The sequence below is a fragment of the Oxyura jamaicensis genome, chromosome 4, assembly GCF_011077185.1.
Source record: "Oxyura jamaicensis isolate SHBP4307 breed ruddy duck chromosome 4, BPBGC_Ojam_1.0, whole genome shotgun sequence".
Classification (NCBI taxonomy): Eukaryota; Metazoa; Chordata; class Aves; order Anseriformes; family Anatidae; genus Oxyura; species Oxyura jamaicensis.
Window position 1 is genome coordinate 92,350,741 of NC_048896.1, and position 15,485 is coordinate 92,366,225.

Sequence of the window (15,485 nt, forward strand, 5' to 3'; positions counted from 1 at the left end):
AAAAGAAAAGAAAAGAAAAGAAAAGAAAAGAAAAGAAAAGAAAAGAAAAGAAAAGAAAAGAAAAGAAAAGAAAAAAGAAAAAAGAAAAAAGAAAAAATGAAAAAGAAAAAGCCCAAAACAGTAAGTCAGGCGTAGACAAGCTGTTTTGTTTAAATACCTCATTATGGTATTACCATCTTGTAGGCATGAAAACCAAATCACTATGTGGGGATGAGCTGAGAATGATGTGTTTTATCCAACAATCTAGAGAAAAAAGAAAGTATTGAATGCCTGGGGTGCTAGCTTATGACTTCTGAAGCACAAATTCTCTGCCTCAGCATAGGATTCCTGTGCAGTATTTGTCATGTTAGTTTAGGCTCTTTCTACCTTCTCCATCTGTTTATAAGGAGGAATATTTCACACAGATATTTTGAAGATAAGTGACAGAAAGAAAAATATTGGAGTTTCAAAACCACCATTGTACTGCAAGCTAAGTACTTTAGACAGAAAGAAGTGTCTAGAGTATTGGACAGATGTCAAATAAATTGAAAGTAATAATATAATAGATTATTCCAAATAAAGCCAAGTTCCATGGAAATACTGTTAAGATAACAAAAAATCATATTAGCTTGTCATTTATAGTGTGTGTGGGGGCTTGTAAATAACCATCCCTACAAACCAAACCCAAACTCTTTTACTATATTCCTGGAATATACTAAAATAATATTGAATAAATAACTTTGTTTCAACACAGCAAACCAAAGCCATAAAGTGTGTCTTAGTCAAATACATTCTGCATGTATGATGGTCACTGAATAAATGGTATGGCATTGTGTTGTTACAGTATGAAGCAGGAAAATATAGATGCAACTTAATGGATTTAATATATTCCAGGACTTGACTAATTAATGCTTTCGAGACTCCTCGGGGACATAGCTGTCCAGCTACACTAATTTTTACATGTAATGCAGATAATCAGTAATTCATTATGTTGAGCTCATAGAGATACAATATGGGAATGTAGTTGTCTTACAGTCCTTACAGCTATAAACGAGATGTGTCTATTTACACAGCAGAACATCAAAAATATTTTTTAGAATGTTATTTTTCATTAAAATGAAAGTTAAGGAAATAATTCAGCACAAAGCAATTTGTACATTAAGTGAGTGCTTGGCATCATTGAAACCTATGGGACAGGCTGTTACACAGCTCAAATGGCAAAGACTGGGGCTGTGTTTGTGTAAGCCTCCATGGGATCAAAGCTACTTTAAGAAAGGAGGAAAACGTTCATTGTAAGTCCTTTCAGGTTTTTTTTTTTTTTTAATTTAAATTACAAAGTTTATTTGTATCCTACACTCTATCTGGACATGCAAAAATTGAGAAAAGAACAGGGAATGTGGACACTTCCTTCTTTTAGTTTTATTAATATAATCTAATTATCCGTGCCATATAATGAGCTTGCTACCTAAAAGCAATTCTTTGACTCAGAAATGACAGAGAAAGGTCTTTTCTGGGTCCATCAATGTTTCATATTGTCATTAATGACCTAGGTGATAGAACACGAACTACAATTATTAAATTTGGAGATGACACCAAGCTGAGAAACACTGAAAAGTACTCTGGAGGGCAGAATAAAAATTCAAAATGAATCGGACAAATTACACTTATGTCCTCAAAAAGAAAAAGGAAAAAAAAAAAAAAAAAAAGAGAGGTGCTATCCAACAGGGTCATGTGCAAGATACTCACTCAGTCAAGAATAACCAGCTATAAAACAGAATGAGTAGTAGAAAATCTGCAAAAAAAAGGGTTCCAGGGGCGTTAGTGAATCACAAATGGAACATGAGTCATCAGTGTCACCCAGCTGCAGAAAAAGCAAGCACTGTCCTCAGAGTCAGAAACCTCGCTGCAGCCAGGGAGGTGCTGTGTGCAGAGCTACCAACGTCTCAGATCGAATGCCACGGTCTTTTTGGCACCGTGTCTCAACCCAGCCCATCAGCAGTAAAAGCCTGAACACATTGTGTTTGCTAAACTTTCACAATTTGAAAAGCAAAGTAGTGGAATAGATTTCCTTGAGAAATCTTCAATTCTGGAGGCTTCCAGGAGAAGCCAATGAGACAGGAACTGCAAAACTGATATGCTTTGCAGCAGAAAGAAGGACTAGGTGACTTCTTAAATCCATTGCACTTGTATGAACTATGACAGTTTGTTTGGCAACAACTTGCCCAGCCATAACCAACTGAAAGAATCAACTTAAAAAATGCATAGGGTTTTCTTCTAACTCTGGATGTAAAAGTGGTTTATATTTTTTAAGAAGACTGGGTTAGATGGGAACCTCCCAGGAAAAAAAAAAAAAAAAAAAAAAAAAAAAAAGGTTATTGGTGATAAGGCTCCAAACTACTGTCAGGATCTGAGTCTCAAAACTTTAAAGGTACTTGAGAAACCCAAATCTCATGATTTTGCTGAGAATCCATTTCAGTTCCTGAGTATCTGTAAAAGATCAGAACATGGTTTTAAATCCTGGTTATCCTCCATGTTCTAAAAAATAAAATAAAAATAAAACAACAAAAAACAAACAAACAAACAAAAAACACACCACAACATTGTTAAAGTCTTATTTAAAGTAAAAAGAAACAAAGATGTTTAAAGAATGATAAAGCTGAGCACCTAAAATAGGACCCACTATTATATGATATCACTACTGTTTAAAGGAGAAACTGAACAGGATACATTCGTGCTGAAAAGTTGATGTCTCATATCTTGATCAAAAATCTGCATTTTCTTTCTAGGGATTAAATACAACCTAAGAGAAATGGATCATTTTTTTCTATTCCTTTATATTTTGATTTGAGCTGCCTGGATTACGAATTTCATGGTTTTTTTGTTTTTTTTTTTTTTTTCCTCCTATGTGGAATAATGCCTCAGCCTTGCAAACTGTGAAGAAAACTTACGTATACACAATATTTCCTCAATTATCCTTGCCATGATGTTTTTAAAATACTATTCTCTAAAATCCCAGTACAGAATAAATAAACATATTACAAGAAGGCAAATATAATTATACTGTCTACTGTGGATGTTAGACTGGTTTATTCCATGTTCTGTAGAAAAACATCTGGAAAATCTGTTTTAGGATGAAAAGTAAGGAGTGTGGTATATGATAGATACCAAAGGCAGAAGAGTGTTTTACAATTTCTGCAGTTGATAGTCTAGAAATAAACCATGAAAATGGTTATAGGGAAAATGTCACTGTAGATATGAAAATAATTATTTATATTTAATATTGGGCTACAGTTGTGGCAGTTGAAGTGCAATATCTATCGTAACATTCACCATTTGATTCAGATTTTAATGGCACCTCCTCGATAATGTTGCATTTGAAATCTCTGAACATAGCATTCAGGGAAAATCCAGTCAGCAAGAAAAAATAACGTGAATGCGAATGTGCTTGTGAGCCATGCAAGTAACGTGCTGAGAGATTTTGTCCTTGACAAGCACAAAGAAAAGCCAAACACCTGTCTGCCTATTACCCATTACCTCTCTCTTTTTAATATCAAACACCACTGCATTTCAACAGATCCTTCAGTCTATAAAGACACTGGAAGAGAACAAATGCCCATATACTATGCCATTACATTTTGTAAACTTCACACAACCATTTTTAAAAACCAGACAAGTAATGGAAGAGCTAGCAATTTATTTTGTGATCATAAATCAAAAGCCTTATCTACGTTCATATCTTATCTTACCATCAACATGAGAAAATTTTCCAAACTAGAAAAAAGAAAAAAAAAAAGTAGTTTTTACTTATTGAGGAAGCTGCATATTTCAGAAATCTTACTCATTTGAGTAGGATATGGGTATAGACTTTGACCGGATTACTTCCGAGTAAGGGCTCGCAGCAGGAAAACGTATTTGCATATGGTACCCCCCTCACAAATACCGTGCTCACACCACCAAAATGAGCTGCTGGATTTTAATGGCTGTTAGCTGTAGGAGCACTGCAGTAGAAAGTTAGCTTGATGCTTTGTTTGTGCTCCGTATTTCAATCGGAAATCACTACCAACAATCTCCCTGATCCATGAAATCTTCAGGAGACATTTCTAAACCTGATTTTTCACTGGTGTGCACAACAACTCAGTGGGGTCAACATGGAAAAATATCTAGTTGCATCGTTTGGGCAGGAGGAAGATCTTCAGATGCATGCTCTGCTTTTACTAATAGGTGCACAAGGTCTTTTCAGTACTGGAATGGAATTTTTGATGAAGCGCCTGGTGGCGAATTTGAAATACTAGCCTGGGGGCCCCGATGAGACATAATTCATTCCAGTAGCTAGAACAAATCTAGCTTCTACATCCATTCCTCTAAAGTCATTATTGACCCAAGGGAAAATGCTAGCCTTAAGCAAGTTTTAATAAAGACTCTGGTGGAGTAGTTTCTGTAGCACTAAATGCGATAATGAGCAACAAGCCACTTGGCTGCAATAGACCCAGGACCTGTATATAACCCAAAAGTCAGTTTTCTAAGGTTCTTGGGATTCTTTCCAGAGATGAAACAGACATTCAAAAGAGATTTAATTACCTTGCTCTCTAATTTGTTACATAAAAATCAGTCAGGCTTAAATAGACCAATATTCTGCTTGTCCTATATGAGCATAATTTATTTTAATACTGTCTCTGTGAAGTAAAAATGTCCACAGAGTAATAAAGTCTGGGTTGAAAACTAAGGATTTTACTAAACCAATAAAAGCATGAACATCTAAATCTGGCCCTAAACATTGCTGTGCCTTAGAACTTTTTGCAGTTGATTTTAAACAATAAATGTTTGTATCCGTCTCTGACCATAAGACATGGAAATAATGACCATAAGACAAATGACTGATGCTACAGACTTTGGTGGTTTGAGTTTCCTGCATGATTACTGAAATTGCTCTGTGGATGAAGTAGGTAAACAAAAACAACAGCAACAACAACAAATCTGCTAAGTAGTGTGTATTCTTTTGAAGTTAGACCTGCTTTTCATTTCATATATATACTGTTCCTCCCTCTGTCCCTTTTTGACCATCAACTGCAAAATAAAACCTTGCTAGAAAGTGGAAAGGATTTGAAAATTAAACTGCAGTCTTGATACTGAGAGTTAGAGAAAGGATCCTTTGTGTGACTGTTATGATCATTAGTCTCCAACCCAGGCAGAGCAATCACAACCTTTTGTGCCTGTTGATGTCTGGCATTCATTCACAGAGAGAGATGCTTTGTTTTACGTCTTGAAATTGTACATGCAAGTATTTAAGTTGTGAAAGTCAGCAGAGGAAAATGGAGAAATAGACTTCTCTACTCTGATGCTTTAATAATACAATTGATGGGACAGAATAAAAGCACGGAGGGGAATCTGAGAAAATTCCCATCTCTAATACAACGCTGTAAACCCTGGGTCCTACACTTCCCCTCACCCAAGACAATCCTCGTCATCACCATATTCATAAAAAATATCATTTGCAACTTTTTAAAAGTTTAATCAAGTATTTACTGTGCACAGGGAAAACAAATAATTTGACATTAAGGATGAAGAGATATGGACGAGATTGTTTAGTCAAGCTATCAAACTTAGAGCTAGCACATTGTATTTTCTGTCGATCCATTCATTTGTTTCACTTTAAAAATAAAAATAAAATTGGGTACTCATCCTTTTTATGAAAACTCCTAAAATGTTTTTAAAAGTTATGGGGGATTCAGTGTGTGCTTTATGATCCAGGAGAATTGGTGCTTATGGGCTTTTTTTTTTTTTTTTTTCCCCTTCTTTTTCTTTTTGGTACTATTTGAGTTCAAATCAGATACTATGTAGTGATTTCAATAAAAGTAAAATTGAACCACGTTTCTGTGAAACTTTTAGCCATTTATATAAATGAGATGCAGCAGGGAGGGGGGCGGGGGAGGGCACAGAAGATATTTCTAGTTTGAATGGAGATGAAATGTCAAGAAGACCGGAGTTGCCATCTACTGGAATGTGCAAAGAATGACAACTGACATGTAAAAATCCTGAACTGAAAGCATTAGTCAGTGTAATGGTTTAGATACACCGTATATTGCTTTATAATGAAATACATATATATATATATGTGAAGGAAACCCCCAAAGACAAAGAATTATTCTCCAATTTTAGCTTTTGAGTAAGTCAGAAGATGCATGAGGAGGCTATGTTAAAACAATCTCATTTGTCTTTTATCCACATTCAGCAAAGATTATATTTATCACTTCTCATCAGAGCACAGATAATTCCACTTCCCAGTTTCAAAAAACCATGAAAGAATGTCAAAATCTGAAAAGAGAATGGTAAGTTCTTCAAATAGGACCATTTAATCACAGCTGCATTTTTAAATCACCACTTCTTAATGCAAGAAAATATTACGGAATATCCTCAGTTGATGAAACGATGACAGACATAACAGCAATCTTCTTAAGAGTTGCTTATCATCACAGACAGATACTCAATATTCGCTGTGCAGTTCCAATAATATGCAATAAGATCACATGCAAGAAAAATAATACTCTTCTGTTTGTAGACAACGTAGATTTTTTATTTCCTGCATAGAAGTCATGCAAAAGATAATAGGCCAATTATTTACACAAGCCAATTCATAAAACAAATGTTTACAACCAGGCAGATAGATAGACAAACCAAAACTGTGCAGGACAGGTCAGAAGGAGAAAAGAAAGCAAAAAGTCCTTAAAATGCTATGAATGAAATTGCACAAAATTAGCAGGAGATATGATGTCAATGACAGCTACAGCCTAGAAATTCAGCCCATTTGTGTAGACACAAGCACAACGTGACCCACCTCACAAGGCCAAAGCCTAGATAAAACCAATTCAGATGCATTGAGATGTTTTGAAACCAGCTTATTATTTCCTTATATTTAGTAAGGATGTTTATTAGTCTATTATTAAATCTTATATATGAAGTGACGGGACAGAAGTCTCTGACATGTGAACTATGTTATGATGATTAACGGAGTTCATACATAAAGGGTCATTTCTCTGGAAAATGTCAGATTGAATAATTACTGGAATTAATTCCAATGGGCTTTAGAAAATTTTCTTCCCAGTTTCAAGTCACATTTTTATCACATTTTTCTTTTGACTAGAGGGCAATCTTTAATTGCAGTTTTAAGTAAAACAAGTACTGTAAGCAATTCATCAAACATTATGAAAAACGATGTATTTCTCTAACAGTCCTTGAAAGCAGCTAATTCACTTTTTACCATCATCTCTAGGCAATATAGCAAAATTCTATCCATAAATAAAATGGTTCTGTTCTGCCTCTGAAACAAAAAAAGCATAGTGTCCATATTTTTCATGCATCAGATTAGGTCTAGAATATCCTAGAATTGATGTATTGGAATATTACTGGCAATATTATTAAGATAAGTAGAGAACAGATGATAGCATTATTTGGTCTCTTGGATTTCTGAAATCTAATCAGTATTTAATGGACACAACGGTGCCAGAAAATCCAGAAAGTCAGAGAACATATCTCAAAAGACTCAGGTGAATGTGTTTCAGGGAAGTATCCCAAGGTCAGCATTACTTTGCAGTGCTGCAGAAGCATCCAGTGGGCTCCATAGTCCAGCAGACTGAGGACCGTGGAAAAACAGCACCTACCAAAAGTGTTGTTTTATTTCTTTTTCTCTCCCTTTTTATTTTTGGGGGGTGGAGGTGGGGAAGGATAACTGCTTTTTTAACTGCTATTTTTCAGCTGCTACTTTCAATAGTATTTTCTTTGGTCAGAAGATAAAGAAGCAAATACCTCCCAGCCTCATTTGCAGTCTCTGGCATTAGGGGAGAATGTCTCTGGCATTCTTCCCATTACATTTTCAATATCTTCTGAAGCTCATTGCCTTCATGGTCCTCATGGACATGAAAACAGCTAGAAGGGACTTCTACCGATCTGATGTCAGTGCATGGTCCAAGCTCACCTAACAGGCTATAGGAAGCCAATGTGACCAAACCTCAATTGTACTGATTATTTTTCTGGTACAACTGTAACTCAACTATTCTCTTCCAGCATTTATTGCCGTGAGCATCCAAGCTGTGTTGATTATTATCATATTCATTACAACATAGCAAAAAGAGATTCCTGCCATGCTGAGTGTTATACAGGAAGACACAATCCTTGAAATCAAATGCTGGAAACAGAAAACATCATCAACAACAACAACAAAAAACACTACATCACTACATGTAGGAAAACTAAGGTCTTAGAAAAAGCAGTAAATCTTGCATACAAATAGAAGAAGCAGAGTGAGGATCAGGACACATAGTACTGCATCCAGGATGCTTTATTTATTTATTTATTTATTTTAAGCTACTAATCTTTATGTGCCTCTCTCTGCTCAGTAACTGAATTCTGGCATATTCAACAATCACTACTGTAGCTCACTTAATCACCTTTAGTCCCCTCCTTGCTTGTTCCCCAAGTGGCCCCACTTGAGCAATGTGTGCACTGATGCCAGTACAGGCTACAGGTGGATGGAGGATGATGCTGAGGGAGGACTGGGAGAAGCATCTCTGCCTATCACCTCCTCCCATGGCTGGGAGGAGAAGTAGAATCACTGGATACAACATGCTGTGGGACCTGAGCCTTCAGCCTGAGTTTACAGATTATGCCACAGAGGTACATAATTCAAGAGTTTCACACCAGTAATTTCTCACATCTTTAGGATTGCTCTTTGGAATATTACCAATGTAATCATGAGAAATGGTTATTCTTCTACAGCCATGCATGAGCATACAGTAGCATCCATTTAAATATATACACACATTTTCAAAGACAAAAATCTCTAAATAATGGGGAGAGATCTACAATATATCTTGAGCCACAGGCATTTCACAGATACTGACCTTTGATTTTGATTTAGAGGCTCTAACTAATAAAGCTTGGCACTACACCAAATCTGAAGAAGAAAATCAAGCACTCTCTTGTCAAATTATAATTAATTTGCACTACAAAAAAAAAAAGAGCAGAAGTAAGCCAAGTGTTCTTTAAAAATGGTCTCTAGAAATCCAAACAAAGTAAAATATCGTATATCTTGAAAAACAGGCTGAGCCTTTCCATTTTTTTCGAGTTGATTATGCATTTTTCCATTCACTTAAAATATAAACTGAGTATAAGTTATAAAACTTATAAGTTCTTCATATTACATAAATATTGAAGAATTAAAATTACAGCAGTAGAAGAGGAAATATGAGAGTATTTAAATATATATGAAGCAAATCATATATATGTGGTTTTATTACTATTTGCAATCAAATCTGCTGTTTCACCTCTAAAAACATATAATGTTTAGGTAACTTACATTTTTATTATTGTATATATGTTCCTAACATGGTTTACATATGCTTTTTCTAGCTTTACAGGTAAATTCAGGATCTTTGGGTATGTTTACAGGGTTGAGTATATCTTTCTACACATGTATTGAAAGTAAATGAGCAACACAAACCTTTGATTACATTGTACATTTCTTCCTTATAAGACATAAAACTTTAGTGTAGACACACAAACACCTTGAAATAAAACTAAACAAGAGGCAGGAAGGCACATTTCAAAGCCTGCCATTGATTCTCACAAAACTAAAGTAGCTGTTGAGTAAAGCTGGATTTCTAAGATTACATATACACCACACACAACCCCCACCTTATGAAACTGCTTGATATTGCTTCAGTATATTTAAGCTTTTTTTTTTTAAAAAAAAGGTCAAGTTATTCTCTTTTTTTTTTTTAGAAGGCATGACCATCTTTTGTTATGCCTTTAAATATGTCCTTCTGAGACTCCTGACCCATGATTATTGCTCTTAGACATTACATCAGTTGCAAATAATACGTAATTAAGCCATAAATATTTCAGGTAGTCAACAAAGCATCTTAAGTTTGCAAAAATCACAATGACTTCTGTCTGAAATGTGAGGCTGCGATCTGCTTTATGCATTATGACTTCTCTGTAATGTTTCAAATTCCTTCTAATATCCCAATGAAACGCAATAGAGAAACAAGCATGATTTCAACAAATTTTACCCTGAGTTCTCCCTTCAGATTATGGCTATCATCAGAGCAGAAGGAGAGAAACATAAAAACATTGTCTTTTCTAACTGCCAAGATATACCAAGAAACACATTGAGAATAACTGAGAATAATGTAGTCTGCCAAAGAGCCGATTGCCTGTTTGCTATAGGCATTCTGCTACAGTCCAACATCTCTTTCCATGACTCCAAAAGCTAGTTCATATTGTTCAGGCCTTCAGTAATCCCACAAGTCAGATCTAGGAATATTTCTGTAACTTCTAGGTAGCTGTATCCAAAAGCATACTTTCCTTCCCCACAAAGCCTTTGGAGTCAATTAAAATGGTACCCTCTGTGATGGAAGAAAACTCAGTAAAAGTCTTTATTGGATTCCAAAATCAGTGACTTTAGCATCAACCTATGTTTGTTGTAGTGAGGTATCTACAGATGCCAGCACAAGGCTAGTTATCTTTTCTGATTATACATTAAAACACATTTGGAAAGGAGCAACAACAACAACAACAAAAAGATTAACAACTGTTTGTCTAATACTGAGAAGAACAGATTTTCTGCTCTGGGAAAATTTTCCAAGAGCAATTCATCCATTTATAAAAAGACCTTCTAGGATACTGCCAGGAACAGCTTTTAATTTGTTCATCCTAGCTTTTAATAATTGATTTCATAAATTCCTGTCAATTCTCCCTATTTCCTGCAACTTAAAGAGTTTGTGAAGTGTTTACTGCCACCAAAATGATGTCCTCAATAAAAACCGTAACAGTTTTGCATCAGGAAGGCAATCCCAACGTAATATGAATGACTTCACTACAGCAGAAGCTTGGTTATATTTGTGTCCCCATGGTTATATTTGTGTCCCCAGCTGAGACTTGCCAACTTTCTGAGCAACACAAGGGAAGGGCACGTAGCACCAGTCTAAGTCATGGGAACACGATAGGTTTAGGGTCTCAGCTCATTTGGCTACAGGAGATTTTTCACTATCTGAAGTAACTCTGCTACTCTGCCACTCTGCTGTGTGTTCATGGTTCCATCATCTGACCTCTCTCAGTTTTGATGAATCTGAGTAAATAGAGCAATGATAACATAACTGACCGACCAACCAACCAAAACGAGATGCAGCGGTGTCAGCAGCCATCTTGGGTTAGCTACATCCAAGTGAGAAAACAGAGTAATTTCAGTGAAAATGAGTCCTGAACTGGAAATAAGTGAGCATTTATCTTGTATTTTATTAAAAAATAATCCTTATGGATGAACTAGGAAAAGTAGAAGAGGCAAAGCAGACATATTCAGGTATATGGATAAGCTGTGGCCTTAAACTAAGGCTCTTAAACTAATTGGAAATCAACTACTTTCAATTCACTGGCACCTCCAGAAATGCTTGGGAAGGTCTTGAAACAAAAACCTTTCTGGAGCATCTTACTTAGCTTTTCTGAAGGTGTAACTTATTGATTTCTAATTAAATATGACTAACTAAAATCATCACAAATGCTAATCATTGCTCTCTACAAATGCTTCCTCCAAGACTCCCCAAGATATTTTTAGAGGTATAAATTAGCAAAATTTAATTGAAAACCATGGTAAAATTTTCACTTTTCCTATCAACCAGAAGTTCCAACAAGCTGACAACCTGCCTGTAACACAACAGTCTTAGCTTGACCACTATGCTAAAAGATCTTCAACAATGTGTTGCTTAATGACAAAAGGAGGTATTTTAAATTTTGTAACGCAACTCGTCTTTCCATTATACCTATACATTCACAACCAATAACACTGCCTAGAGCACTGACAGCACATTCAGACATCCATATGTAATTTCACAGATACCTAAGAGAATCAGTAACTCTCTAGTTTATTCAAGTATTGTACTAGTAATGAACAGATGAGAAACACTTAATCTTATCACCTATATATATATATATATTTAATTGACATTTTCACACTGCATTGACAATTCTGCACATAGGTCTCTTCCATGAGTGGCTTTATAGAGCTATACATGAATATCTGCTATTGAACATGGCTGCTGATGACAATGGAGTGGCTGTACTGAGAGATAAAGTGTTTACCACATTGTCAAAAGCAATAAGATGATTTACATTAGAATATCTATTGTTTGAAGGTAGTAACAAACTCAGTGTATCTGTTCTGCACTGCAAGAAATGAATGGTAATTATCACTATTACTTTAGCATCTTGAGTAGCCAGGGCTATTTTGGTCAAAAGCTTGTGTAATACAGTTCATTTTTACATTTGCTAAAAGAGACAAGTTATACAGGTGACGGACTTCTTATTACCTGAAACCCTAAATTCTATATGGAAGGGACAGCTAACCAAATGTCAGGGATGTCCAAGATCAGAGAAATAACAGATTTAATTTGCTTTACTCAGTCACATCTTTTCCTTCCCTTTTCTGTTTTTAAATGTTTCTTTTATATTAAATGCCATGGTTCAGTGCACCTGAAAATTAAAGACTACTGTGTAAGATCAAGGTTTGAGTCTGTCCATTCATGAAAGGAAATTAAAATTACTACTAAAAGCCTCACTTTTTATTATACTGATAGAAACCACTCAGAAAATGCCAGAAGGAAGAAGTATACTCAGTCCTTCATATACATGATAAACAAGACTATTTGCTGCTGGTGGTTAATACTTGAAAACATGTATATATGCATATTTAGCCATTAGGAACCAGATTCTGATTTTACTTACTTTTTCCCAACCCCATTCGCTTGTGATGACTCCAATAAATAGCTTCCCAACTAAACTTTCTAAAACTTTACTTGAGTTGTTCTTCTGTAACCTACTTTATATTGATTTAATCAATCTCCCTTAAATACATATAAAATTAGTCTGTGCTTCTTAAAATGATCTATAATAGCACATTTAATAAAGCTAATTTAAATCCACTAATTTATAGAGATTTGCCAGAGGCTTTGAAACACCAGAAAATGTGTAAACTTAACAGTTTGGCTGTGATAACAGCTCAGACAGTAGAAATTAAGCCCTTTGCATTGCAATCATGCTCAAAGTCGATTCCTAGTTTTACTGGAAGAAGTACATTGCAAAAAGTTTAAAAACATAGGAGAAAAACAAATTTACAAAAGGTAATTCAGAACTAAGCCATATATTCATCAAGGTTTGTCTTTTCAGATCCCCATGCCCCGTTTCTCACACTTGGTTACCACTCTGCCTCAGCATCACGGTCCCAAATGTACGCTGAGGTCTCTCATTTTAAGACTACCTGGATTGTTTTCTACAAACACATTTTCGGACAAATAAGAGCAGAGTCTCTTGTGCAACAGGGCTCTGACATAGCTGTGAGATTCAGCTTAGGGCCATTAATTCTGGGTCCCTAATTCTAGTTGTCAGCCTTGCAGCTGATGCTATATAGGTTTTCTACTGTCTGCTCTAATTTCTACCTCTGGAAACCAAACGATAATAGATTATATGCCAGTGTGGGAATAGGCAGATTGGTTAGGATCCAAGCTGTATCCCAGGTGATAGCAAGAAGAAGCATCACAGAAAGAAAAAAAAAGTATTCAGCTCTTCATGTTGATGTATCATGGAGTTTTATCTCTACCAGAGGAATTCTTCAATTTATACATAGCATTTAGATGGTAACTAAGTGATCATTATCGTCATCTGATTTGCAGAAAATGTCAGCTTTCCTTCAAGACAGAGAGGAAATTTTTAGGGCTACTTTTGCCTATCTGTCTCCAAATTGTTATATGGGCAAGCAAATTGAGACCTACCTCATCAAGACTTGCAGGGTTGCAGTCTTTCAAGTGAAACAGCCTCATCGTTTTGAACCTTTGATCAATATCTGTAAAGTTCAAATCATCTTTTATTTTATTTTACTTTTGCTAACTGCATCAAAGTATTTGGGATTGCAGTCTGGAATGCCTCCTTGCACAAGAGCTTTTTTAGTCATTTCTCCTGCTTCTCTTCTCTATCCTGCTTCTGTCATTGCTTTCCCTCCTGCTTTTGTGTACTGAGAAACAGAATTAAGGTGTACTGCAACCAGTGGACACTTGCATAAACAGCCTGCTTTGAACAAGACAGCACGATCTTGGGAGAGGAAGAACACATTCAGCATTCCTGCCCAAACACTAAAACATACAAGATGTTCATATGGTGTTAAAGCATCACATTTTTTGCTTTGAGACCCCTGAAATGCAAGGGCTGTGAATAGCAGAACATGAATAGACGGGATTGGGAGCATTAAAGCACATCAATTCCCAGGTTCTGAGACTGCACTCAAAGTGGTTTATATCTGTAATTTATTTAAGAATGGTTTCAGCAAATACATTTCTAATGAATCTTTTTCATGCACTTTTATGAACAAGAGTCTAAGTTTTCCACGACTTCTGCAAAAGAACTTTCACTGCATCAAATCACCACATTCCTTGATCTATACAAACACACACTCACAGCAGCCAGCCACACTCACACACAACGAACAGCTCCAGCATTTCATACCTCCAACAAATAGTTCAAAAAGAAGATTTTTAAAATTAGCATGGCTGTGAAAAAGCAAGGAAATGAAACAGTTTTGCCCTGCCTCCGGTACTTCGCAACCGATCTTGACTTAAAGAGAAAATTAGCACAATCTTCTGCAATACTTGTATTTCCGTGTGAAACTTCTTCATAGAGGATTCGTGCAGAATCGTGAGCTGTCAGCTCTGATCGCGTTCACCAGCACACAGGCTTTAGGCTTTATTTCATAATACGAAAAGATGGCCAGCGTTTTCCTGACAAAAGTATTGTATGTTTTTCAGTCGGTAAAAATTAGAGAGCTCATTGTCGATGCATTTCCCATAGATAATGAGGAGTGGAAATTACCAGGAAAGGATTTTTTTTTTTTTTTTTTGGTACGTGGAACAAAAAGCAGCACAATCTGCAGAACTTATTAACTGATTGGGTTTTCCACCCCTTCTTTGCATGCTGCCGACACAGCCCGAGCAACCTATATGCTGATCTTATTCCAAAAGCACAGTATTCTTTATGCTGCAAGAATAATAGTTTTGTGTGCCGTAACATACACTGCAAGGAAAAAAATAATAAAAAAAAAGCCTTTAGGAAAGGCATGTGCTGAACACACACAAAATATGCAGGATGGAAAACGACCAAATGTAATTAAAGCTTATATGAAAGCAGACATTCCTATTTGCAGAGCTCTGGCTGCATTTCTATGAGAAAGAATGCACAGAATTTCAAATCATGCTCTATTTAGACAATGTCAGAATAAAAACACATTTCCCCCCACCCCCCCCACCCCGAAGTCTCTGAAAGGCAAATCTCATCAACAGAATTAGAGAGAAAAAGCAATCCAAAGATACTGGTTTACATGTTCCTTCCCAACCAAGAAATCAAGCATCTCCCTCTCCCAGCTAATGGCTTTATAAATTCAGACTTTAAACAAAAGCAAAAAAAAAAAAAAAAAA

The 15,485-nt window shown here is 35.8% G+C and overlaps 1 protein-coding gene across 7 annotated transcripts in view; it reads right to left on the reverse strand.

Moving 5' to 3' along the window:
* Positions 1 to 15,485, reverse strand: part of CTNNA2 (catenin alpha 2) — a 483,606-nt gene that overhangs the window by 144,113 nt on the left and 324,008 nt on the right. Inside the window, exon 1 of one of the 7 annotated variants that reach the window (XM_035325442.1) lies at positions 14,952 to 14,999. The exons of 5 other annotated variants lie outside the window; for them this stretch is intronic. In XM_035325442.1, the coding sequence (XP_035181333.1) occupies positions 14,952 to 14,984 (33 nt within the window). In that variant the 5' untranslated portion in view covers positions 14,985 to 14,999. Of the gene's footprint in view, positions 1 to 13,793; positions 13,857 to 14,951; positions 15,000 to 15,485 lie in introns of those variants that run through there. One more of the 7 variants, XM_035325441.1, reaches the window with a different exon arrangement.